General features: G+C 42.5%; 1 protein-coding gene across 7 annotated transcripts in view; it reads right to left on the bottom strand.

Moving 5' to 3' along the window:
- Positions 1-27,703, bottom strand: part of LOC111926408 (uncharacterized) — a 118,797-nt gene that overhangs the window by 19,820 nt on the left and 71,274 nt on the right. For 4 of the 7 annotated variants that reach the window (XR_015284655.1, XR_015284654.1, XR_015284653.1 and 1 more), the window contains one exon: positions 18,354-18,426. Coding sequence is in view for 1 of the 7 variants with exons in the window: in XM_086881355.1 (XP_086737481.1) it covers positions 18,354-18,426 (73 nt within the window). In the remaining 6 variants the exon portion in view is untranslated. Of the gene's footprint in view, positions 1-11,119; positions 16,447-18,353; positions 18,427-27,703 lie in introns of those variants that run through there. The other 3 variants (XR_015284657.1, XR_015284656.1, XR_015284658.1) reach the window with 2 other exon arrangements.

Genomic DNA, 27,703 nt, shown 5'->3' with positions numbered 1-27,703 from the left:
AAATTCCACTGGTATGACATGTAAACACTGATGCACAGAAGTCCTTCCTCTCTTCCCCAGAGTATGGCACACCACACCCAGTCCCACAACCAGTCCACTCTGCTGAGCATCAAGCCACATTTTTGTGCTAACTTTTGCTCTTCTGTCTGCTCTCTGAAGGACAAAGCCTCCCAGGCCTCTCCATGCCATGTCCTAACACTGTTTTCCCCTGGCCCAGCATGACCAGAGCTCACTGAAGACTTGTCAGCCTCAGAGGAACTTCTTTAGTGGGTAAAAGTATCACCAGGGTGGGAGGTTGGGCATGGCCCCAGAGAGAAGGGATTTCTGCACCACTGCCTCTAAGGACTGGCCAACATAAGCAGCTGCAATAATTTTCTGGACATTCAGCAGTTTTTACCTTGGCTGTTAAAGGCAGCTTGGGTTAGGGATACCATAGTGGTACCATCACCAGCTCTGAAGGCATCATCACAGCCCTCACAATGGGCTCAGGCAGATAAGTGACAAGCCCTTGCTGGGCCACCCTGGTCCAGGCAGAGCAGGACAATCATGTTCCAGCTGAGTCACCTTTGACTTTGTCATGATCTAGCTGGGGGAAAAACATTCATATAAGCTGAATTGACAAGTTTCCTTTTGGGTCAGCCCAAACCACTACATTTGACCCAGTGTGAAATATTTATTTTACTTTTGGAAATAAAACTCTTTTCCCTGTGTTGTGATTCAGTAAAAAGTTTTGTTTTGAAATGTCTTGAAAATGTTCGTGGCACAAGTGTGTTTCAAAAAAAATTCTTTTCTTCTTTTACATTTAAAGAGGGTTTTCTGACTTCACCACATTTGACATATTTATTAGTTTTTCCCAACCCTCTCCACCAAAAAGAAGTGTCACTCAGCTGACCTCACCATGGGATCTCTGGCAAAAAGATTGTAACGTGGTGCCATAGCAGTTTTCAAAACACAAATAAGCATGACCACAATTAAATAGCCCAGTGTTGGGGATGGATCTGAGCATAGACTATTGAAGCCTAACTCATTCAAACCAGAGGAAGCAGCAGCACAGCCAGTGGGGTACAGGCAGCACCGCAGCACTGAATACAGGCAACACCCATTCATGTCTTGACACGGTTCACTCCTAGGTTCCAGTGCTCCAGGGAAGTTAATGGTCATTTTATCCTTGTGTACAAAATCAGGTAAGAAACAGGGCCTCAGTGGAGGCAGAAAACACCATCCTATCCCCCACAGCTCCTCTGTTCCTTGTACCTGAGCACTTTGGCCTCGTCCTCACATTTTGGGAAGAATCTGGTGTTCACCCATGCATGTTCACAGATATGCACTGGTTTCACTAAATTATCCTCGAAAGTCTATTTCTTTCAAATTAAATTTGTTTAACAAAGTTAACTTTCTTCAGGCCAATACTATGTTCTTTGGTCTTTTTCAAGTGTGTCCAAAGACTCTGATTCTCTGTCAACATGAGTTACTAAGAAATCCCATGAAACTTTGGAAAAAGCTGAGTCTACATTTGAGAAGAACGTGCTAAGCAGCTTGCCAAACTATCATGCCTAGCCTCAGAGAGATGTCTTAAGAGTGTGCAATATGTGGCTATAGGATCACAGGAGAGTACCATAGGTACCCTAAAGCCCTGAGTCCTACAGCATTCCCAGGGGTCCTATAAAAAGTCTGTTTCCTATTCCCCTGAAAAGAGCCCACTGCAGCCCCTTGTCTAGAGTCACGACATTTCTATCTTCCCCAGAGATTTGGCCTTAACATTTCTTGTTTTCACAAAAACGTTCACCACAGTAGCTCACTCTGCAAGTGCACCTAATCACAGTCAGTTAATTTATCATTTCTGCTGGTCTCATTACTCTCCCTCTCCCCTTTCACAGATAAAACCACTTTTAATGGCTGTGTTAAATAACAAGTAGTATGCCAAAGAATATCTTCAGAAGAGTAAGGTCCTACCAGACTTATCTGGGTGTTTAAATCCTATTTTGAAAAAATTCACTTGGTTACTGAAATGCTGAATACAAATTTCATAATTATTTATTTAAGAAGGGGAAAAGAAATGAATGGTTCTTAGTTTTTCATTATTTGTCTATACACTAATATTTCAATTTCAAGTCCTATCACAGGGCTTTCCCCAGGTGCAACCTGACATGTTCTCAAAGTATTCACCCTGTAAATGCATCTCTCAATTTCCTGTTCCCAGACATAACCACTTCAAGCAAAGACCTCAGCTCAACTTGGCAGGGGCCATGCTAAATCCACCTCCCAGTCCTATCTGCCGCCTGTGTTATCCCAGCAAAGAGGCAATGGCATCCCTCCATCGCATGCTGTCCGTACCTGTGTGCCCACATGGCCAGGGTCTGCGCAGACAGCAAGCAGCACGCTGCATTCAGTCCTCACCAAACCCTTGCTGTGTCCATCCATCATGCCTGTATGCTGCAGAAACACCATTTTCCATTTCTTTGTTTATTTTTTAAAGCCAACTCTTTGATCTTCTGGGTAGTAATAATTTTCCAGCCATCAAACAGGCATAAGGAGTGTGGTATGTGCCTGCCACAGCCCCAAAGCACAGCTGAGAGCTCTGAGTACCCTCTATCACTAAACCCAACAGGACACCAAAGCCAGGCTCACATGCTGAGCCCTCGCTGTCTCAGCTAAACTTATGTATTTTGCTGTTAACTATTTTTGAAACAGGATGAGAGGGTGTGGCAGAAGCCAGATGTGGGGATCACTGGAATCTGCCTGCATCTTTTACTTAAAGCAGGCCCACCTGAAATAAAGAATGGCTTTTAACCTTGAAAGTGGAGATTTATTGGGGGATCTTATCATAGGAGGGGGAAATCCACAACGAGAAGGCAAAATTGTTGAAGGATTTTCTCAGAATACAAACTATGAATAAAATCATGCACTTCTCAGAAACACCTCCCTTCATTTTTTTTTCAAACAATATTTTTATGGGTTTATTTCTTATTAATTGCAACAGAATGGAACATCTCTAATTAGGAAGCACAGAGAAGGAAACGCTGAAAAATGCCAGCATAGGAGAATCTATTACCAAACTTAAATTAAAAATTAGTTTGGATCCTTAATCAACAATGTCTCTCCAGCCTCTACCATACTGACTGTGATTTGCTCCTGCCTCCCTCAGATAAGTACACTGCAGTGTGGTGGGTGCATCCCCTCACAGGTTTGTTTTCAGCCGTGGTCAGTTTGCTTTTTTGAGGGACTGTTTATGTTTCCTTTGAAGAATATTTCTCTAAGTATCTTAAGGTTATAATGTTTCCTGGCATTTTAGCAGTCTTCACGAGCTCTCATCTCTTGTATGCTTTCATTGAACAGCTATTTTGTTCTTCACCCAAAGATTTCAAACCTACCTATCACATGCATCAAACATGACTAAATAAGTGCGTGATGTCTGGAAAACAGTCTGATGATAATTTTTGGTGTAGAGATGACTATAAGGCAGAAAAAAAAAGTAAGGAATTGAACTTTTATTACTCAGGCTTTTTTCTGTAGCATTGCAGCCCGAAATGGTGTCAGTTTTTGGCCATGCTTTGGAGGGCTGCCGGCTCCCCGTGCTGTGTGCAGGAGAGCCAGAGCCTCCAGCAGGATACTGCTGTGGCTACCCTAGCAAACCACCTGCAATTCACCACCCGCGATGCACCACGGCCCTGAAATGAGACAGAAACCTGGTGGGCTTGTACTTTTGTAATCTCAGAGATTCCACAGACAGCTCCATCTCCTGCAAAACACACTGGTAATCATGGCCAGCATCTATATCCACAGTCCCTGCCATTTTCACACAGGAATTACATATGCCTACTGCAGAACAGAGCGATCACTGTGGACCAGGATCTGATCTCATTACCCTGCAGTGAATCCAACATTATTCAGTCACTCACGGCTGGTACTTTGGACCTGCACCAGCGTCACTCTGATCAAACTCTGCCTCTCTGCCTGTTTCAAAATGAATATTTAGGAAAAGATGCCAAAAGTATCTTTTCCCCAGTACAGGCACTGACTAAGAGCATGTCCTATGTTATTAGAAACCTCTCACCATCTGGTCACACCTATTTCAAATATTACCATCACCTCTGCAAAATTCATGCTGTCCCGCAGCATCGGGTGCTCCAGGGGGCACAGTGGGACCGAGTGCCACACTGAATACAATGTCACTGCCTGCAGAATATTTTGGGTCACTGCTCAGCCCAGTTGTTGACTGAGTCTGCACACAAGGATCCTGGCAAGGCTAGAGAGAGAGGCAGAGATCACACAACTTGTGCACAGAGCTCACACCACTTTCCTGCACATAACTAGACAAGTTTCATGCAGCAAACGCCCCTTTTTATCTGAATCAATGCTCCACATAGATTGGTTACCCTGCCTACAAGAGTGGGCTCAGGGGTTTGCCTGGGGAGAAAAGTGACACTGTCCTCATTCCTTAGAAGTACAGATGGAGTATAGGGTGTAAGTATCCTGACTTGATTAGATTTTACACTTGTTTTTGGGAATGAGAGTTAGATTTAGAACTGCCTCAGCGGAAGGGTGATGGAGACTCAGGCCTGCTACTACAGCACATTGTGAGTCAGCTTCTCTCCCTCAGGACCTTGCAAATTGCAGCAAATCACCTTTTCACCCTCTGCTCCCGAACTTGAGACTGACAGTAGAGTTCTTCATGTGTTCACTGCTTGAAGGTGCTACTGAATGAGATCAGATGGGAGTTAGAGGAAGCAAAACTGGCATGTTTGCATTCACACAGTGTCTAGAGAAGTGATTAGTCTTTGTTTGGGTGAACATGCTGGAGGGTAATGATAGCCTGATAAATCAGCAAAGCTGACTTGCCATGTCCCTGAAGATCTTCAGTGCATTAAAGGAAAAAAAAATTACCTTATGATTTGGACACCAACACAACTCCATGCATGCTTTCTACACACCACTGTTACTGGCTTTTTTTTGTGGAGGAATTAAAAACTGCCTCTGTCTTTCTGAAGCTCCTTTAACAGTCATGGTCCTGCATCCCCACAGTGCTTTTCCCTGTGGGATACCAGCAGCCATCATCATTTGGAATTAGCCTGTACAGTTTTCCATAACTGGGGCCCTAGTTAGTGCTGTTGTGGGAGTAGGAGCCCTCAGGAAGCACGGTGCCTCTTAGGGTGCAGCCCCATGGCAGAATTGGTGACACAGGGAAGGAGGCAGAAGGAGGCTGAGATCATCAGAATCTCAGGCAACTTGAACACCATGAAGATGAGCAATAATGCAATAACACCAACAGCATCACCCTCAATGACTGAACAATAACAGTTTTTACTATAAAATGGAAGTTGCTCAGTATTGAAACACCAAGGAGGCCAGAAGTCTGAGTGTGTCGCCAAGTCCCAGGATAGAGATGCTGCAAAGATGGAAGGAAGCTTTGTGCCACTGGGGAACACCAAAAGAGCCATAAAGGCTGAAGTGCCCTACAGACCTAGTGCCACACAACTAGAGCAGCCTTAAGAGCAATCTGTCATGGCAGAGTCAGGCAGCCAGGAGGAAATCAGGCAGATCAACAATGAGATGCCCTGTTGGTAAAATTAAAGTAGAAGCACGCAAAGCATTTTAAAGTGAATAAATACTGTAAATATCAGAAGGGAAAGGTTTACAGGCCTGAGGGCAGTGATGAGGCTGTCATAATGAAGTAAAAACTAATAGGTGGAGCAGCCCAATAGAGCCCCTGTCTAATCCTTTCACAACACAGCACCATAAAAGGTCTTAAAGTAAGACTGGTCAAAATTTTCCATCCAAATTTCTCTACTGAAGAGTAAAAAGAGTACCTTTATATGATTGCTCTGATTTTTTTTTTTATTTTTTTTTTTATCCACAACAGCTGCTTTCCATGAAAATTTTCAATATTTTGTGGAACGGCCGAAAAACACCCAACCCTCTGTTTATGGCAACTAAACGTTTACAGACAAAAAAATAATTAACATTTTTAGTGAGAATTAAAGAATGGCCTGTAGTTTTGAGACATGACTAATCCCTTTGTTGCCAAACACCAAATACTTCTTGGTTTTCCACTAAAAATTCCAAATTATTCTCTGGTAAGGGGGGCACTTTCCAAACCAGCAGCACTTTAAATATCCAAATAAAAAATTCAAACTCAGTTCCAGCCTTAAGAGATGGCCAGTGCTGAGATCTTTGTAAGGAAGGAGTATTGGGAGCTGCTCAAAGGGCAAAACCAAGCAGAAAAACAGACTGATTCTGGACAGGATACAAAGAGAAATGGAAAAAAACAGGAAAACCAATGTGGTGAGTTGATGCTGGCTGGCTGCCAGGTGCCCACCAGAGCTGTCCTATTGCTCCCCTACTCAGCTGGGCAGGGGAGAGGAAATACAACAAAAGGTTCATGAGTTAAGGATGGGGAAAGGTCACCAACTACCATCACAGGCAAACTAGACTCCACTTAGCAAAAATTAATTGAATTGTTTAGCAATCAGAAGAGGGTGATGAGGAAAACCAAAAATCATAAAGCACTTTTCTACCACCCCTCCCTTCTTCCCGAGCTCCACTTCACTCCTCAACTCCCTATCTGCTTCCATCCAGCACCACAGGGGGTTGAGGGATGAGGGCTGTGGTCAGTTCCCCACAGTTTGTCTCTGCAGCTCCTTGCTCCTCAGGGGGAGGACTCCTCACCCTCTGCCTCTGCTACATCAGGGTCCACACCAGTGGGTCCCTTCTACAGAGCACAGTCCTTCAGGAACAGACTGCTCCAGCACGGGTCTACCATGGGCTTACAAGTCCTGCCAGGAGCCTGCTCCAGCATGGGCTTCCCACAGGGTGCCAGCCTCCTTTGGGCATCCCATTGCTCTGCCAAAGGGTTCTCCACAGGCTGCAGGGGCATTTCTGCTCCCCCATTAATCCCCACAGGCTGCAGGGACACAGCTGCCTCCCCATGGTCCGCACCAGGGGCTGCAGGGGAATCCCAGCTCTGCCACCTGGAGCACCTCCTGCCCCTCCTTCTCCACTGACCTTGGTGTCTGCAGACAGGAGGTTGCTCCTCTCACACATTCTTACTCCTCTCTCCCACTGCAGCTGGTCTTGCACAGTAATTATTCCCCTTGTGAACTCTATTATCCCAGAGAATCCACTGTCCCTGCTGGTCTCAGCTTCGGCCAGTGGCCAGCCATGGGTCCATCTTGGAGCTACATGGCATTGGCTCTGTCAAACTTGTGGTAGCTTTTCAGAGAAGTCACCCCCATAATCCCCTTGCTACTCAAACCTTGACATGCTAACCCAACACAACCATCAAAAAAGAAAATAATTTAAGATATTAAGCTGGGAGACACAGTGAGAGAACTGGAGCTCAGGCTGGTGGTTTTGTTGTAGGAAGTGTCAAATGGTTTGGTTTTGGATGGCTGAGAAGCAGTTTCCAACTGAGCATCTAAAGACTTGGAGACCAAGCAGTTACGGTCTTGAATACTTGGCCAGTCAGTGGCCCTGTCTGCCTCAATATCTTTGGTTGCTTTATAATTAGAGAGAAATGTGGGGTACATTTTTTAAATCTGCCTTTGCCAGAGCAGGCATTCTCAGGCCAGAGAGGTTTCTCTAGCCTAGTGAAATGTCATCCAGTAAAATAAATACCTTATTGAAAGAAGTTAAATCAAAGTCTAAAATACTAACATTTATTGCAGGAATCCTATATGGTGCTGTTATATTAAAAACAGTTATTTAAGGAAACCGTTCTGTTGGACTGGAGCCAACTCTTGTGTTTTTAGTAATAAAGTATTTCATCTCTTTTCACCTCTAACTTTTGATCTTGCGGCAGGTATCACCAGAAGATGGCAGGGTAAGCCAAGGCAGCTGTAAATGTCATCATGTGTTAGTACAGGACCTGGAGTTAATTTAAACATATTTATTTGTGTGATTCACTTGCTTTCTTATCACCTAGCAGCTTTACAAATGCAATTGTAGCCTGGGGTAGATTTTTCTCATGAAATTTTAGGTTTAAACATGTTACTGCAAATGATTCCCAGCAGCTGAAGTGATAATAGAGGCCAAGTAGCATCAACTTCTGGAGGAGAAAGAAAAAACACTCTCCATGGGTCGCCTATAACCTCTGAAATCTTCACCAAGCCTAAAGAGAGCTAAAATGAGATATATCTCTCAAAAGGATGCAGCCTTCTGTTAAAACTGGGGAAGACACTGATGGAGCTGAGGGTCTGGTATCTGTGGTGGAGCAGAACAGGTAGTAAGAAAAACAGTCCTGAAAAAAGACAAAAGTGTTGGAACTCTGTACAGCCATGTTAAACAGGAGGAAGAGAGGGGATTCTCCCCCTGCAAAAGGAAAAAGCAAGAATTAAGGTAAATTAATCAGAGATTAGGTAAAAACAGTCAAAGCCTGCTTAAAAATTGAATACTTTTGGTCCTGTGTCTGCTGGTAAAGTTGCACAACATGAACTTAGGGAGTGAGCAAAATGTTGGGAACAGCAACCCCAGCTCAGCAAATTGGGAGGAAGGAAGGAAGAAAAGAAAGAAAGAAGGAAGAAAAGAAAGAAGGAAGAAAAGAAAGAAAGAAGGAAGAAAAGAAAGAAGGAAGGGAAGGAAGGGAAGAAGGAAGGGAAGGAAGGAAGGGAAGGAAGGGAAGGAAGGAAGGGAAGGAAGGGAAGGGAAGGAAGGGAAGGAAGGGAAGGAAGGGAAGGGAAGGAAGGGAAGGGAGGGAAGGAAGGAAGGGAAGGGAGGGAAGGGAAGGGAGGGAAGGGAAGGGAGGGAAGGGAAGGGAGGGAAGGGAGGGAAGGAAGGGAAGGAAGGGAAGGGAAGGAAGGGAAGGGAGGAAGGGAAGGGAGGAAGGGAAGGGAGGAAGGGAAGGGAGGAAGGGAAGGGAGGAAGGGAAGGGAGGAAGGGAAGGGAGGAAGGGAAGGGAGGAAGGGAAGGGAGGAAGGGAAGGGAGGAAGGGAAGGGAGGAAGGGAAGGGAGGAAGGGAAGGGAGGGAAGGGAGGGAAGGGAGGGAAGGGAGGGAAGGGAGGGAAGGAAGGGAAGGGAGGGAAGGAAGGGAAGGGAGGGAAGGAAGGGAAGGGAGGGAAGGAAGGGAGGGAAGGAAGGGAAGGGAGGAAGGGAAGGGAGGAAGGGAAGGGAGGAAGGGAAGGGAGGAAGGGAAGGGAGGAAGGGAAGGGAGGAAGGGAAGGGAGGAAGGGAAGGGAGGAAGGGAAGGGAGGGAGGGAAGGGAGGGAGGGAAGGGAGGGAGGGAAGGGAGGGAGGGAAGGGAGGGAGGGAAGGGAGGGAGGGAAGGGAGGGAGGGAGGGAGGGAGGGAGGGAGGGAGGGAGGGAGGGAGGGAGGGAGGGAGGGAGGGAGGGAGGGAGGGAGGGAGGGAGGGAGGGAGGGAGGGAGGGAGGGAGGGAGGGAGGGAGGAAGGAAGGAAGGAAGGAAGGAAGGAAGGAAGGAAGGAAGGAAGGAAGGAAGGAAGGAAGGAAGGAAGGAAGGAAGGAAGGAAGGAAGGAAGGAAGGAAGGAAGGAAGGAAGGAAGGAAGGAAGGAAGGAAGGAAGGAAGGAAGGAAGGAAGGAAGGAAGGAAGGAAGGAAGGAAGGAAGGAAGGAAGGAAGGAAGGAAGGAAGGAAGGAAGGAAGGAAGGAAGGAAGGAAGGAAGGAAGGAAGGAAGGAAGGAAGGAAGGAAGGAAGGAAGGAAGGAAGGAAGGAAGGAAGGAAGGAAGGAAGGAAGGAAGGAAGGAAGGAAGGAAGGAAGGAAGGAAGGAAGGAAGGAAGGAAGGAAGGAAGGAAGGAAGGAAGGAAGGAAGGAAGGAAGGAAGGAAGGAAGGAAGGAAGGAAGGAAGGAAGGAAGGAAGGAAGGAAGGAAGGAAGGAAGGAAGGAAGGAAGGAAGGAAGGAAGGAAGGAAGGAAGGAAGGAAGGAAGGAAGGAAGGAAGGAAGGAAGGAAGGAAGGAAGGAAGGAAGGAAGGAAGGAAGGAAGGAAGGAAGGAAGCTCTCAAAAGGATATTTAAGAGACAGTATTTATTGCCACAGGAGTGGCAACAAAGGATTCTCAGAATAGGAAGAGGCTGATTTCCTGAGCAAGGATAAAAGGCTGTCCAAGAAAAGGAATGTCTAATCTTCTGTCTCTTCTTCCTTCAAGGATCTTACAAATGGACACAAGGATATGGTTTTTGTGAGGTTGGAAGTCCCAGGTAAGAATGGGACCATACTCACATTGCATTTCTCTTCAGACACAATGGAGATGTGAAAAAAACATAGGGAGTCATAGCTGGTAGTGACAGGAGAAGGTTAAGAATAAGTAGTCGCAAAGGGAGAAGAGGAAAGCATGACTGGGACATGTGGCTCAGTCCAGGGTAAATGGCAAGGCTATGCAATTCCTGAATTTCCTCTGGGACCAATCCCAGTTAATTTACTTGAAATAAGCTCTTTTCATTTCAGAGTGGTTATTTTGGTTCCCATCCTTGTGCATAAAGTATATTGGCCTTTTCATTAAGAATGTGCACAAATTTCACTCTGTAGTGACATTCATGTCAGGCTGGAGTGCTGGCAGCAGGTTAACTTCAACCTCACAAAATAAGCATTGCTTATTTTCAGTCCCACTGTAGGGTGAAGAAAACATATAGTCCCTTCCGTTGGTTTGCTGCTTAAATAAAACTAAAAGACATTAATGTAAACTGTGAAATAAAAAATCTTTAGCTTAATTAATTCTCCTTCACTAACTTGAATTTTTAGGCACTTTTCCTTAGAGTAGGATAAATTTAAAAACCAACTTCTGAACTCATTAAGGCCAGTATAAATAAGGAGTAATGTCTCACGCTAATGGTAATACACTTGTGTATAAATTAGCAAAACCAGATTTAGTTTCACTCTAGCTGTTTTGTGTTGTACTATGTCTAGTTTCACTCAGCCCTCAAGGTTACATTTCAAGAGGTGTTGCTGTGCCTTGCACACTTGTACAATAAGTAAAACTATTAAATAAACAGGGACACAAAAAAAAAAAAAATGAAGTTTCAGAATATTCAGGAAATCATCATTTCCTGGAGCTGAATAAACATTTTAGAAAAAACTCACCCAGCAGGAAATGAAGCTATCTGAAGTGGCCAGTAGGTTCAGGGGATGTGGAAAGGGGTTTGTTCAGAGGCGTTAAATAAACAGAGTAAAATGCCTTGGGAAATAGTTCCCTTTATTTGCTTTCTTGGCTAACAATGTTCATTTTACATTCAGCTTTCAGCACAAGAGACACAAACAGGCCCCATGCAAGATTACCAAGCTAAGTACAAACTGTTACGCAGCTTTCCTCATTTGCAGGCATCCTGAATTGATAGCTAAAGGAGATCTCGCCACCCTGCTCCTCTCCTGACTACAACACCTGTGCATATTAAGCATTAGGCAAGTTAAATATTCTCAAAATAACTATTTCACTGCTCTCAAACTTAAAAGGTCTGCTTATCCCTTGGCCAACTGACCTCTAAGTCACAGGAAACAATACAACCATATATTGATAGAAAAGCCTGTGGCACATCAAAACCTACTAACCAGGAGATGACATCAAACCTTAAGTCTAAACATCAATGACACAAAAGGGAAGAATGCAAATCATGACTTTCATGCTTAGATCTTTACAGTCCTCTGTCTCAATACAGCTGGTAAGCTGACACAGAATTCACAAGCACTGAACTGGAATATCACAGAATACAAGGACTTTGCTGCATTTTTCAGCTCTAGGCATGCCTCAGGAAAGCAGGTGATCCAGTCCAGGTCCTTGAGTCAGAGTCAGGTGGTGAGCACTGACTATACAATTTCCTTGGGTTTCCTCACACTATTCTCTCTCCTTGCCTTAAATTCCGATGAGTTTTAATTCCCCACCATGACACTGTGGAGAGAAATGGATGGTCTTGGACTCTCTGAGTTTCTTGACTCAGACACCACGAGCAAGTTTTTCCATGTTTTCTTCTTGTGTGTCATTCCTATACACCAGTAAAATCAATAGGTTGAATGGAATTAAGACAGTTGACATGCATAAGGATATCAGACCGGGGAGAAAAAAAGTGTTCACAGCTTTATGTGCCAAAACATTTTAGTAAGTTTATCCTTATCTTCCATATACCTCAGTTGCTGGTGTGTAAGATTGAGACTGTAACCCCTTTACACTCCTTTGGAGGACATGAGGACTTGTGGTGCAAGAGCTATGTTTTCCTGCCCAGCTACACAATGCTTGGCACCACGGGTCCCTAGCATTACTTGTTAATAAAATATTAACAGCAGCAATGCCATCTGCACCTGCATCTCACTGCTGCTCTGAGGTCTGAGAGAGAGGCCTTTTCAAGGAATACGCTCCATTATCAAAGTTGTCATTCATGGAGCTTCTGGAGAAAAGCTGAAAATGTGGACATGAGGAGACAAACGGGTGAGTCCTGAGAAATTTAGAGGAAGGGCAGAGAAAATGGAGGAGGCAGTGGAGAAACACAGTGAAGAAAGAACTAATGTGAGAAGAAAAAATGAGAGGAGAGATTACAGCAAAAGAAGCCAGAAGACATACATCAGGGATTTTGAGAAGAAGCAGAAGTAAGATCTGGAGGGATGAGAGAAGGTTGACCAAGAGATTGAAGGGAATAAGTTCCAGAAGGTCTGATATCAGAGCTCTGATGAGGCTTCGCACATTTCAAACAAGAAATATGGGCCCCTCCCCAGCAAAACTGGGCTTCCACTGCCAGCAAAATTGTTTCCACAGCTGAGACTGCAGTGCCAGCGAATGTCTGCAATCAGCCATCCAGGTGTTCTGTGATACAGGCTGCACCAGACTCAACCCATCAAAGCAATGGGAACAAATCCGAGGGCCAGGAATTGGGCCCCTGCTTGGCTGCCGCTGTGCAAAAACGAGAATGTAAGTAGCCAAAAAAAGACACATTTAAGGTATAACTCAACAAAAATAAGAAACAGACCTTTTGATAGCAGACAAGCTAACAAATCAAGTTTGTGGTATAAAAACCAGCAATCCTGCAGGAGGGACAAGGACTCTGGATGCTGCTGTAGGAGTCTAATATGCCAATTTGCAGATATTCCATCTACTTCACTTTTTAAACTGGACTTACACAGGCAAACTATCCTATCTGAGATTTTAATTAATATTGTATGAACTACACAGCCTGCAAAGATTCGAAGCCTCATCAATTTTCAGTCTCTTGCACCCCAGTGAACACCAGCATGACTTCTGTGGTGGGCCCTTGGTCTTGGTAGGCGAGTGCAGAAATGTCAGTGGCTGCTACATCATCACCACCACCGAGCTGCTGCGGCACAGTTTCATGTTATCTCAGGGAGCCCAAGGCAGGACACTCGGTACTGCCTATTCCACAGGGAGCTGCATGGACTTTGGGGAGGATTTTAAATCCAGTCAGTTTGAATAGGAGCATGACAATTCGGTCTGATGGAAAAGAGAGAGACACTATGACCCAGATCTGGCTTTTTCAAGCATAGTTCTAACACATTGAGTGCATTATATAGCAAGGGGTAGGCGAGATTTTCTATAAACAAAATAGTAACTCAAATCCCAGTGAATACTTCCTCATGGATCTGTACCAGCAAAAAATAAAGTGAAGCTGGAAGGTGCTCTCTGGGGCACCACGTCCAACTCACTGCTGCTGCAAGCAACCACGTCATAGAGTCTCCTCATAACCATTAATTCACTTTTTTACTAGGGTATCAGAGTGTTATCTATTTAACTATGTCAAATATTCATCTTTTTATCACTGCAACACAGACGTTTTTGTGAAGGAATCCAGTTCTTGGACCCGAGAGGGAACAACATGGCTGCTCATGCGTCAGCTTGTCTTGGCCTCCGTCTGGTCTTTGTTTGCACAGGACTTGAATGTTCACAACATATATTTAAACTCACAATCAAATCCTGATATGATTCAAAATTGTGGGAGTGTTCCACACTAGCAAAACTGAACCAAAGCCTTGCTCTGCTGGATGAAGATCTTTTTAAAGATAACCACCCACTTTCCCGGGAGGCTTTCTGCAATCAACAGCTGAATGACTCTGAGTGAATGTAACCAGGCTCACATATGGTGCTCAGCATGTGACTGGCAAGATCCCTGCCCTCGTGTTACATGGGACATGGGAAAGCTACCACATCAGGAGATGGTGTTTTCCCCAGCACCCCACTGCGCTCCATGCTATGCTTAGGCTGTCCTCTCTCTGTTAGCCCCTTGCCTGGGCTGGGCTCCACTTCAGCTGAGAGGGAAGAGACCCAGGAAACTTTTCACCATTGCTCTGTCCTGAACTCCTCTTCATTGTGAACTCTCCTGGAAAAATACCTTCCTGCAGTTACAGCAGCACTGTGACAACTCTGAAAGCTTGCGGTGGCACCCAGAGGGGTTTACTTTAAGCAAACTGGTAGCTTTAGAGAAGCACCAAGAAGGACTGAGTCTTGAGCAACTTCACTTTGTATCTCCTCAACCCATTCCCTAAAACTTCCATGGCAAGGAGCCATGGATCCAAATTGGTTCTGTCAGCTGCCTGAAGTGCTTGAGGATGGTGCAAATCAAACAGAGGTAACCAAATACCCATTGTCTGCTTTCAAATCTGCCCAAACACAGCATGCAAAGTCAGGCAAGACACCAACTGGACACAGATTTTGCAGCCCTCATGATTTCAGGCTCCCTTTGACTGCACTCACAGCCCCTCCAGTGCTGACAGCAGCCCCATTCTCTGTGTGAGGCAGAGCAAAAAGGACGGTCTACAGACCCCATCCAGAGCAGGAGGCTAGCAATCTCCCTCTTTGAAAGGCCAAATCACAGGCAATGTGAAAGGGAGCCACCTGTCTCCTGAGGAAGCTCAAATTCACTGCAAAGGAGAGAAAGAAATAAAGGAAAATTTACCGTGAACTTCCAAATGAATGATATGCCTCCTGGGAAGAAGACAGTAAATTTCTTTTGGTAAATCATTAGTCACAAAACACATTTCAAGTTGGCTGATCATTCTCTGAAGTTTGAACAAATTCAATAAACTGGTTTTGCCAAAACAAATGATGACTGGGGGGGCGGGGGGAATTAATCTATCAGAAGGTTTGTTTAGACGCTTTCTGAACATAAGCCCTTCACATTTTGAGTTTAACTTTCTGGGTACTTAAAATCAAGGTCATGTAAATAAAATTGGAGGTTGTTAACTTTCCATCCAATAACACAAAATTAATACCCTCAGCTAAAAAATGGAAGATGTACGTTTGATTTCTTCATGTGGCTCAAGGAGCTGCATTCACATTCCAGAAAACTCCGCTGGCTAGAAGTCAGTGGTGGCGTGTTCCTACTCTCCTGGATCCTTGTGGATGGTGCTGCAGAGTCTGCAAGTGTCCTTTCTGATTAAAAGGACTGGCTTGAACTAAAGCCCTCTAACCCTTTGGAGGACAGCAGTCCCTGTGCCAGCTGTTGGTCCCTCTCAGTTTTTCCCGGTGCTCTGCCAGTACACCACGCGTGAGGCTCAGGATGCTCCAAGGAGGAGAGCACTGCCAGGAGGTGAGGATGAGGCCAGGAGCAGAGCTGGCAGAGCTGCCTGCAGCAGCACATCATACACTTACCTGCAACATGGGCAGAGAAGTAACCAGGGGGGTCCTTTCAAGTCAAAGAGAAGTACAAGCTGCTGCCAGCTTCATTAATTTAATTTTCTTGGCTTTTACCTCAGAACTCCAAGCAACAAACTTTAAGTGACTTTTTACCCCAACATTTGGGACATTTTTTAACCTCTTTTCTCTACAGCAAATTAAAAATCCTGATGTTGGAAGGGTAGAACACAATCTGAATTTTGGTTATTTATTTCAATTACTTTGCAGATTAGCAACAAACTTATAACTTGGTTATTTACTCAATCCCTCCTTGCTGCTCTCATTTGACCCATTTTCACTTTATTTAGATATCTGGGTAAAAAAGACTTGTTTTTTGCCAAATTATCCCAGGAGCAGTTGTCTTTTTACTTTGGATAAGGGACCAAGGAGGCCTAATTGCTCACCCCATTCCTGGAAAAAAAATTAAAACCTAACCTTACTAACATCTAGCTTCCAAATTAATTTCACACCTCATTGTCTGCATTTCTAGTAGACAGAATGGAAAATAAATAATCTATTTGTTTGGCATAAAAAGATTAAAAACCCAACGTAATTTTCCAATTTCATGTTCCGTTTTATAGCTGAGGGAGAAATCAGCTGAATTTCCCTTATGCTTGACCATATGATCAGGAGGCAGCCACTTCAGGTACAGTTCTGTGAGGGAACTCTTTTGAAGTCAGAAGTCAAGAAGACTTTCAGGGGTTTAAATGCCTTTTTAATGTGGTCTCTTTTCTGTCGGAGTGCAGTCCACACTTAAAGGGCTTTCTATGTGCCTGTGAGAAATTCCTTTCTTGAAACTCATTTTTCATCTCTGCTCTACAGACTGCAAAAGCTGAGACCACTCAGTAGATCCTCACATGCTTCAGTGTGTGCTCATCTTAACCACGGTTCTGTGAGGTCCCAAAAGCAACAGAAGGTTAGCCTGGGTCAGACACTGTAGTTCACAATCTAAAGGCTGTATGCAAACACCTATTACAAAAGTAACAAAAAACTTCTTTTCCTCCTTATTCCCTTTAAAGTCAAGGACAACTGCTTTGCACTGAACTGATTATACTTTTCACAGGGCAACCTCATTGTATTTTAATTTGGGGGCCATCACTCAGTGAGACTGCTACATATCCCAGGCAGGTACCAAGCTTCTGGAGGCAAGGTAGGACCAGGACCTTATGTCTCTCCAAACATAGACTGCAATCCTCAGGGGTAGGACAGGCATAATTACGCTCAAAAAAATGCCTTCTCAAGGAAATATTAGTAGGCATTGCCTCAAAAAGGCAGAGGGGTTCCTGGTAAAGTTTGCGGCCCTCTCTAGCCATGACAGGTCTGGTAGGAGCTGCCTCAGGTGCACAGTGTTTTTAGGTAAGGCTTGGTCATTCCTTCATGGCACCACAGCTGGGAGACAGCTGTCTTGTGCCAAAACACCCTCTGCAATCTGCTGGGCACCATCACATTATGTCATGTGATTATTAGGTTATGGAGATCAGGTGTCTGTATGCCCTTCCTTTGAGCCACAGCAGAAAGAGTGGGTCTGGAATCGCCTGTTTCTCCCCTTCCCCACTGACTTTCCTTCCCAGTGTAACCATTCAGACTGCAGTGCACCCCCAGACTACAAGAGGGAAAAGAAAGAAAAAAAAAAAAATAAGAGAAAAAAAAAATCCAAACAGTTTCTGGAACACATTTCAGTTTTCATAGTCTTGTCACCCAGTCCGAGTGCAACAGTCAGAGTAATTATGCAACCTTTTAAAATATCACAGTGACATATGAGGTAATGCCACCTTCTACTCAGGCTCCGTTGGGAGCTGCTAGGCTGAGCCCCGCTGTCAGCAGTGAGCTTGGAGCAAGCACTCATCCACCTTCATTTCCATAGAGAAAACAGAAGTTCCCAGAGCCCAGACAGGATGCCATGGCACAGAAACACCTCTCTGATGTGAAAGTCCCCTTCATTTCTGAATGATTGCTCAATGAAAAGAGAAATTGCTGTAATTTTGCTTTGGGAAGATAAAATATTTGTTATCTGAATAGTTTATGAATCAAGCTGGCTGAGATTGGCTGTGAGAATGTGCTCAGCCATAGGGAAACATGGAATAAAGCTAGAGCTGTAACATTTTTATAGCCTGATTGCTAACCCTTCTCCACAGATTTTGCCTAAAGTCACCTAGAGTCTCTGAGAAAGCAAACAACATGCTTTCTTTTACTAGACTAGTTGTTATTTTAGCATTTCTTTCACAGTGAGCACATGGAACAAGCAAAACCTGACTAATCCCACAACCTTTTCTTCAACTCCACGCAACACAGCAAGCCCATCACATCTCCCTGGACTGTAGAGGACTGAGAAACTGCCCATTCCACCCCACCACTCCCCCCTCACAGTGGGTGGGAGCCCATCACCCTCATAATTTCTGTCTTTCTCACTGGATATTTCTTCAAATGTGGCCTAGACTTGAAGCTTACAAGAAGTGCTGAGGAATAATCATGTTTGGAGCATGGATCAGCAGACCTAGCAGGAATGTTTGGTCCTTCCTCTACACAGTCTGCTTCAGTGAACAAGGTCTTTGTCCTGGGCAAAGGTGCCAGACGTGTTTAGACTCTCATAAACAACTCCAAAACTCAGCCTGTGCCTACACCTGAGCATATGTTTGCACACAGACAGAGAAGCCTGCATCAGGAAAAGGAAAGACTCGTGTTTAATAGACAATACTGACATGTCTGAGGACCCCGAAGAGCTGTGCCCCATTAAGTCCCTGTTCCCCCAAGGAAGCAGAATATTTTTAGATTGGAGAGGACAGACTTGATTACTTACATGATATGTGATTCCTCTGCCCAAATGTCTCCAAGGAGAAGAGATATCCTTGGGGAGGACTGTCTCTTCGGGCCTGCAGTTAGAGAAAAAAAGTATTTTTTAAAACAAGTGACAAAGAGGATCCAGGCAGCTAAAAGATGGTCACACTTTCCTCGGTTGTTGGAAAAATTGAGGAGCAAGTCTTTTTTGCAGGTCATTTCACTGCAAGTGAAAGGAAAGACAGCAACTGTGAACAGCCAGCATGGATTAACAAATGTTGAACTCATCAATAACCTGGACAGTGGAATGTAACGAGCCCTCAGCGAGTCTCTTGGTGACACCAGATGGGAGGAGTGGCTGGTACACTGGGTGTCACCCAAGGACCCACACAAACTGGAGAAACTGGTCAGAAGGAGCTTCATGAAATGCTACAAAGAACAAATGCAAAGTCCTGAACCTGGGTACGATCTACCCACCATGCTCAGCTGCGGACTGGAGTCAACCTGCTGGGGTGTTGCTTTGTGGATATGGATCTTACTTTGTGCATATGATCCCAACTGTGGGAATGAGAGCTGTGCACATACCGAGCTGTATTACCAGAAGTGTAGGCAGCGTTCTGAGGAAAGTGGTTATTCCTCTCTTCTCAGGATCTGTGAAGATACATCTGGAATAGTGTGTCCCAATTTGGGCCCTGACCAAAAGTAAGGAAAAATTTTTACAGTGATGGTGGTTGAGCACTGGCACAAGTTGCCCACAGAAATCGTGACATCTCCATCCCTAGAGGTACTCAAAATGCAACTGGACAAGACTGAGCAACCTGATCTAGCTTCAAAGCTAGCCTTGCTTTCTGCTGAAGGCTGGACTACAAGACCGCCAGAGATCCAGCCTGAATTTTTCCACAATTCTATGATTTATGATAGCTCTCAGCAAATCCTGTGCCATTATGTTGTTGAAAAAATGGTCTATACTTTTACAAGGGGAATGTTTCAAGCAGTATCAGCACTTCCTATTAAAATTTTGGCAAATGCATATGTCAATATTTTTAAAATGTAATTGAACATTGCTGCTTTCATTATTTTCCCTGCTTTCAGGAAGAAAATAGATTATTAGTAAACATGAATTTTCTAAAATTATATCATAAAAATTCTGGCAAAGCCCTCTGGAAATACATTGTAAAAATAAGCAGAAAAAGTATCAATTTCAGATCATAAGGAGTGGAAAGATCTTCAGAATGTCAAAAATAGTGAAATAATTTAACAAGCTCTGTAATTTCTATAATGCAATAAACATATGCATTACCTGCTGGGTAAAAACCATGAAGACATTTTCCATTTGAATTAAGCGAATTCAATCCCATAATTTCCATTCTTTGGTGCTCATTTTCCTTAAATTATCTCCTGAAAGAGTTTCTTGGCAAATATGTTCCCTGGAACAATTCACTTTAAATAAATGTTGCACACATTGCAGAAAAAGCAAATTTCGCTTTCATAATTGCTCCACATTCTCACTACAAACTGTAGCATGTGAACGGTAGTACTTCACATAACCTTTATGCGGCTCTGAGTTTCCAGTAGCAAATATTTCTGATTATTTTCTCACAAACATCCAGGCAGATGAGGCTGGCCTTTCCTTCTTTGTTTATGCTTAGTTATGCCTGCAATACTACGGTGGCAGTTCCTTCTTCTGATGTTCCTATTGGTGCTGCCAAGGAAAGTAAATCACTTTGCATATCAAAAAACATTGGTTTTATGGGAGCACCTGGGAATCTAACATGCCATCTACATGAGAAACCAAGAGAGCTCTGAAATATCAGAGGTGGCACAGTCTGCACCCTTTCCACCTGTATTATTTTGTGGGCTTGCACAAAGTGTTGTTAAGACCTTGAGCAACCTTATATAACCAAATTGTCCTGATCCTAAGGAGCCTTGTAAACTGGCTTTGTTCATGCCATTGCATCATCTCAACATGATATGACTGTACTTGGATTTTCCTCTACAGAGCTCCGGACCTTGGGCTGAAGTAACGTCCAAGATATGTCCGAGTGCTCATGAAGGACATTGTTGGAAACTCTCATCTTGGGAGTAAATTCTGACCAACACTCATCTGAGAGAAGAGGCGTATCCTCAAGATGGAGTCAATAAAAAACAGATCCACATCACTTCCAGGAAAATATTTGCTTATTGGGCTGGCCTGTATTGTGTCACTGCTCTTTCATTTTCTCTTTGATTGTCCACATCTAAACCTTACCTCTTCTCTCATAGTAAAAGATTGTTCTTTATTATTCTATGTACCAAAATACTTCTAGTTATGCATATTAATCAACATGTCAATAACTATGTAATGTCAACACCAAGTAATTCTTTTAGTAGATAATAAGGAAAAGAAAGGAAATCCTTTCCACTGAACTTATTTAATTCAAATAAAAACACATCCATAGAAGACACAGAAATTATGACAAAACACACACAAACAAAAACTGGGCTTAGATCTTTAGGCAGTAGAAATGGACTATTGCTGTCATGTTTCTCCTTCATTCTGAATATCAGTATTTTTTAACTTCTTTCCTTAAAAATATCATACCTGTATTATTACCCAGCTTTTCTCTCTAACTCTGTTAGATTTTTTTTATAACTAACTGTATATTTTTTATTCTTGTTTTTTTCCAAAGGCTTACAGCATGTACCAGGCTGCATTAATAAAATTTGGACCTTCTCTGAATTATTTAGAAAGACGGTAATTAAGATACATTTTAGAAACAATCTTTGCAACACCTAACGGCATTCCAAATTGCACAGTTTTGTGGACATTTACCCAGAATTCATGTTATGTGAAATGGTTTTTTAAAAAATTCATTAAATTTTTTGGGTAAAACTTTATTAGACCTAGAGAAATGCAGTTCTGAAGTATAAATGCAGTTCTTCAGCTTGCTTTAATAAGTATGATGAAGTCAATATGGTTATGTTTCCTTTCTCCAGCTGAGACTCTGACCTTCAGTATAACATTTACCTCATTTTCTTCTTCCACTAATTAGTCTGGGCTATAAAAATGGTTTGTCTGGCAACATTTAGCCTTTACAAAACAGTGCAGGTTATTGATAATAATTTTAGTGTCTTCTAGATGTTCAAAGATTATTTTTCTTATCAGATGTTGAGTTTTGGATTATAGTACTTTAAAAAATGGTAATTACTAAAAATATTCCTGTTTGTTGAGGATTGCTAGGGTTCTTCTCATTCCAGTCATTTCTCAGTGCTTTTAGGTTTTTAAAAAGTTATTGCCCATGGTCTGGTAAGTCCTTTAGCTTTCTAAGACCTACTTCATATTTCTAAACTTGTTTGTCTTAACCTTAAAGTAACCATATGATGGAATTCTGAAAAATTAGCAATGCTTAATCTTTTTAGAGAAGCACTTTATAAAGGTATTCATTGCCTTGATCTCAAATTGCCATTAATTGTGTGCCTGTCCACAATTCATAGTGGATTTTTTCCTAGTTTTTAATCTTGTATTCTTTAAAAGTTAAGGATGAGGATTTTATTTACCTTATAGACATAGAAGGGAACCATTTCTCCTCAGAAAGAAAACAAAAAAGGAGGAAAAGCTTTCTTTTTCTTTAATCTCAATAACTAATTCAGAGGACACGCACAAGTTCACCCAGTTTACACTTATTCCACACCAATACCAATAAAAACCACTTACTGAATATAACAGTTTCTGAGTAGTCTTGGCTAGGTTTCTTTATCCTTTCCCCCACTCTATATTTCATTACCTGTCCCACTGTGATTTGAAGTCACAGTCAAGGGAACAATCTCTTGTTGAGGCTACATGTGCTCCTCTCAGCTGCAACCATAATTCTCTTCCACTCATTGCAGAATCACAGAATGATTGAGGTTGGAAGGGACCTTTGGAGCTCATCTGGTCTGACCCACCTGATAAAGAAGGGCCACCTACAGCAGGCTGGCCAGGACCATGTCCAGTCAGCTTCTTATTACCTCCAAGGAGAGACAATCTACAACTTCCCTGCACAACCTGTGCTAGTGATTGGTCACCCTCACAGTAAACAAATCTGTTTTCTGATGTTCAGAAATTATCTTCTGTGTTTTAGTTTGGGCCCATAGCCTCTGGTGCTGTCTCTAGGCGCCACTAGAAAGAGCCTGGCTGTGTTCTCTGTAAAGAGAACAAGTGTTTAAAGACACTGATAAGGTTGTCTCCTCTCCTCTCCTCTCCTCTCCTCTCCTCTCCTCGAGTCTCCTCTCCTCGAGTCTCCTCTCCTCGAGTCTCCTCTCCTCGAGTCTCCTCTCCTCGAGTCTCCCACCCTCTTCTCACAGGAGGGGTGCTCCAGTCTCTCAAACATTTTTGTGGCTCTCTTCTGGAGTGTCTCCAGTATGTTCATGTCTCTCTTCTTCTTCTGAGCCCAGGACTGAACCCAGCACTACAGGTGAACTTCCCCATTCACATTAAAGAGGCCATGGACAAATTTTTGGTTTTTCATCAAATTTTGCATAAACTAATTATCTGTGCACTTCTCCAATGAATAAGTCTGTCCCTGTTGTAATGAATCAGAGAAGGTTTTGGTTGCCAGCCTGCCCATTATTCTCAAATCAGCACTGAGATACACAACAAACCCCATTAGAGTCAATGGTAAAATTCTGTGCTGATTTCTGCTGGTGGAAGTTTGACCAGGACCCCTCTGGATTGTGCTGCACCTGGTTAGCTTGAACAAAAGCTATTCATTACACTTTCTTAGATGGATTAGAAACAATTTCTCAGTTAATGTAAGAGGATATTTAGACAAGTTTTTAAAGCAATGTTTTCCTTAACTATCCAAGGAAAAGGTGACTGCTGCTCTCATATGTTTACCAGATTTAAATTACTCATCTCTCCTAAGTCCATTAAGAAATAATACACTTTTTTATGATTTTGCCAAACAGCAAGAATGTAAGCTTTCCTGTGCTACTCCATCAATTACTTCATGGCTATAGTGGAAAGGTTACTGCACTCAGGGGCCAAGGGTGATTTACTCAGCACAATTAGTACAGTTAACTGAAACTTTGGCTTATTTAGCAGAAAGACAGGCATCTGCTAACTCAGAAGCAACAATTTTTGAAAAACTGTGAAGAAATGACTCATGTTTTGGGAAGCCCCTAAAAAGTCATATTTAAAGTGAGGACACTACAATTTGAAGAATGCAGCCAGTGTAATTTAACAGCAGCAGTGACATCAGTGGCAGTTTTGGGAATTATCAGGTTTTCTGATCATGTTGGGAGATGTGGAAAATGAATCTTTAGTATTGCATAGATATAATCTCAATTATCTCAGCTATAATCTTGGATAGTTTCCACAAATGCCAGCATTGCTTCATTACAGAGAAGGCACTATCATCCAGATCCTCTATGGTCTCTTAGCTGGAATTCAATCACTTTTTTTTTCTCTCTCTCTTCTCTATCATCCAAACTCCTCCTCCAAGAGTTTCCACTTGACAGCTGTCTTGAAGTAAATTAAGTAATCCCTTACATGTTGCAGCAAAGCACTGCTGGATGTGCTAAACATGCTGGGCTGTACAGAAACTAGCAGTAACTCTCTGCTTCTGGGCTTCCGCATCCTGAATGCTTTGGACTATGAAAATGGCTTTTCACTGAAAAAAAAACTCCCCAATAAGATGTTCAGTGGAGGGAGCAAAATGTTCTTGTTGAGACCTAGAATGAAGGACCATAGGGACTTTTAGTGACCTGATCTAGTGGAAGATGTCCCTGCCCATGGCAGTGGGGTTGGAACTAGGTTATCCTTAGTGTCCCTCCCAACCCAAACCATTTCATGACTCTCTGACCATACAGCAAGATTCACTTAGGTATGTATTGTTACCATGCTGGTAGTTTTCCTTTAATTAACTAATTGCACAACTTCATTTCAAATAATATTAGAAAAAACAAAGAGTCAGAATAAGATTCATGCACTTATACTGTAATTTAAGGGTTCTGCTGTTTGAAAACCTAATTTTATGGATACAGGCATCAGATTAATGCAGATATTTCCTAAACAGGCATCAGCCTATTAATTGTCTACTGACACACTGGATTACTGCCATGAGCTGAAATAACCAAAAAATGAAACAACCAATAAATGAAATAACCAATAAATGACCAATCAATGAGCTACCAGGACGTGGCCATACATGCATCAAAACAAAGATTATAATCTTCATGTTCCTTCCCCCACAGACATGTGCTATTGGTTCAATTACTACAGCATTCTCCAGGCGGTGCCTACCAGAAATTGAAATAAGGGGCTACGTGGCTACAAGCAGGAACCTTGAGCAATATGACAAAACTTGTTTCACAGGCATGACTGACCCATGGAACTGCATACATTCTCAAAACATAATAAACACAAAGATGAAAGAAGAGATTACAAACAGCAATATTTTTCTTATTAGCTCAGTAAGAAAGCCGCTGATGGGAACTGACCGCAAAAGATGCATGAACAATGAGGAATGAAAACCAGCATTTAAATACTGTACAGGAAAAATATAAAAAGGAAGTAGTCTCAAGCCATAGATCATTAATAGCAAAATCAAGGAAAATTTTAACCAAGATTTTCTCCAAGATGGCAGTTGCTCTTAGTAGCTGATCCAAAGCCTACTGAATTCAATGGAAAGATTTAACTTCAGTGGACTTGGGAACATTTTCACTTTTGGCTGAGAGGGTTGCATTACTCCAAGTTAAAAGAAAAAATACTTGGAAAATGATAACTGAGACTACAGCACATTTAGGGTCAAAAGACCTTAGCTGCTAGACCAAATCATCCCTGATGTGATTCCACCATATCCAGAGGATTTGCTGAGTCAGTTTTGTAGCGACTGATGATGCCATTTGTGATATTCAATGAGTTCAGTTTGCAAGTCAGGGCAAAATTTGATCCATTGGATGTGACCAAACTGTAAAGTTCAGTTAATTTAAATACAATAGCCCTCTTGGTTTAAATAACTGCAGAAGTTTTTCTTAACACATTAAATAGCTATATTTTATGACTATAACCTCACAGCTATGAAATATAGCTCTCCAATGATATAACTATTCTATATAACTTTCTTCCCAACAGCTGCTGGTGGGAATTTCACTCTTTCTGCAATAAATACGATATGCATACATACCATACATGGAGGGAAAGGGAGAGCAATAGGAAATAAAATGAGCTGACTCAAGATATGTTATTTATTTGCGCACATTTTTAATGATCTCATATCTCAGAAGTGGTGGAGGGAACCTGAGCCACTTGTGAATTATGAAAGGTCATCAATAACTCATAGCAATATATGACACATCCATTCAGGTCATCCAGACTTACTCCATGCTTGGATCTGTTTATCTAACACCAGTTTTAGTTTAGTCTGTATTGTGTGTTGATTTCATAGTACATCATGTAGCAATGAGACCTCTTGGCTACACTCCCATGTAAGATGACTAAGTTTGAAGTATAAGAGAACCTGAAACAAATTTTCAGAGTATCAGTTTGTTGAACTGAACCACACATATCTACTTCCAATGACATGTTGTGAGCATTAAGTAAAATAACTTAAATGTATCAGATTGGTTGTGTGCACGTGCATCTGTAAAAACACTCTCACATTTCATACAGTTGAAACTCAAAACTTTTCCTCATGCTTGTTTCTCTCCCTGAGAAACTGAAATAGCTAACATGCAACAGAGATTACTTTGATAGTAATAGCACAAGACACTCAAGTACTACAGAGATGAGCATAGTAGAAGACTGAAATGAATTGCAATCCAGTTTTTTACTGTCTTAAAAGAAAGTTAAAAGGCACATTTTATTCCCAGTCACGTATCTGAAATTCAACAATTAGGTATAATCCATATTGAGACAAGGGTATAATTTACTTTGCTATTCTTAAAAACTGTGCAGGCTACAGTTACACGTTTTAATTATAGCTACTTTGCGACAGCTCTCAGACAATAAAACCATATTTGAAAATGCAGTTCTGAGAAAAAAACCCATGATTTTAAATGGGTTTTGTCCAAGGAATCTCAATCAACTGATTAGAAAATATTAAACTCCTCTGCTAGCTCCTCTTGGTAATACAATATCAAACTGACCAGGCAGTGCCCATTATTGACTGCCTAAAGTTCATGGCAATACCCTGGGGCAGAGCTCATTTCTTCCAGCCCCAAGCACCCCTGTGGTTATCACTTCATGAGCTAATGCGAGCTCGGTGTGGGAAATACATGGCACGTGGCACACCGTGGGGAGCTGTGGTGAGCACACGTTCTAGGCAGCACTGCATTCTTAGAAGGTGCCTAATGCTAGCACTGTCATCACCACTCACACGTGCAAATTCTCAGTACAGACCGGTATCCAACAGCTATATGGCAAGACAGGATGCATTTTAGTGACCTACAGATGTGCTTTTTGGGATGGCTGCAAACATTCAGGCCTTTGGACAAGCACCCCACCTGGCTCTATATCAGCCCAAATGCTACATAAACACAGTGTTCTAGCATCAACTTGGCATGAAAAAAAATAAGTCTCCGAACTAAATTCTCTGAGTACTTCTCACATCACATGTGCTGTTTGAGGCAGACACTGAAGTCATTTATCTGCAAAGTTGTTCTCCAATTTGACAAAAGAGCCCAAGCCAAAGGGTCTTTGATATCAAAGAAAAATTAATTCCATGCACGCAATTCTTGGTCTTTTCTACTTTAATCAAACTCTCATGGTAAGTAATTTCACATTTTATACATAAAATAGAACATTCTGTTTATAAATCAGAACACTACACAAACATCGTTTTTGTCAGGGCAGGAGAACAGCTCTAAGGCAAACAACAACACAAAGCAACATTTTCTACAGGCTGCTGGCCACTTCACACCACAAGATAAAGTGAGGGTTACCTGTTTAAAGGCAGAAGATGGAAGAAAATCTGGTCCTATCTTTTGCTGTCAAAGCCTTCCCTCAACTTAATGGCAAATATTAGCAACAGGACACCCTGAAATTAGTTCTGAAATTAGTTTTAATTCTTTCTCCCTCTCTTACCCTTTTAGAAAGTTTCTTGCTTTTTTCCCTCCTATCACCTCGAAACTGGCTTTAAACAACTGAGTTATCAACTTCTGTCAAACTGGTTTTTTGGTTGGTTGATTTGTTGCAGTTTTTTTCCAAACAGGACAGCTAACTTTCTCAAAGTTAAAATAAAAATATTGTTTGCAACACAACAACTGAATGAGTGGCAAAGCATAGTGGATCCCAACACAAATATCCAGAGCTGCAACCCACAAAGCTCGAAACTGCACAATTTTATAACTGAAAGAATCACCAGATTTAAAGCTGAAAGGGGGTGGTTAGGATGGCTGAGGTTCTGCCAGGAA

This window comes from Cyanistes caeruleus, chromosome 3, assembly GCF_971803275.1.
Source record: "Cyanistes caeruleus chromosome 3, bCyaCae1.hap1.1, whole genome shotgun sequence".
Taxonomy (NCBI): Eukaryota; Metazoa; Chordata; class Aves; order Passeriformes; family Paridae; genus Cyanistes; species Cyanistes caeruleus.
Note: the sequence above shows the minus strand (reverse complement) of the source record. Positions and strands in the feature narration are given on the sequence as shown.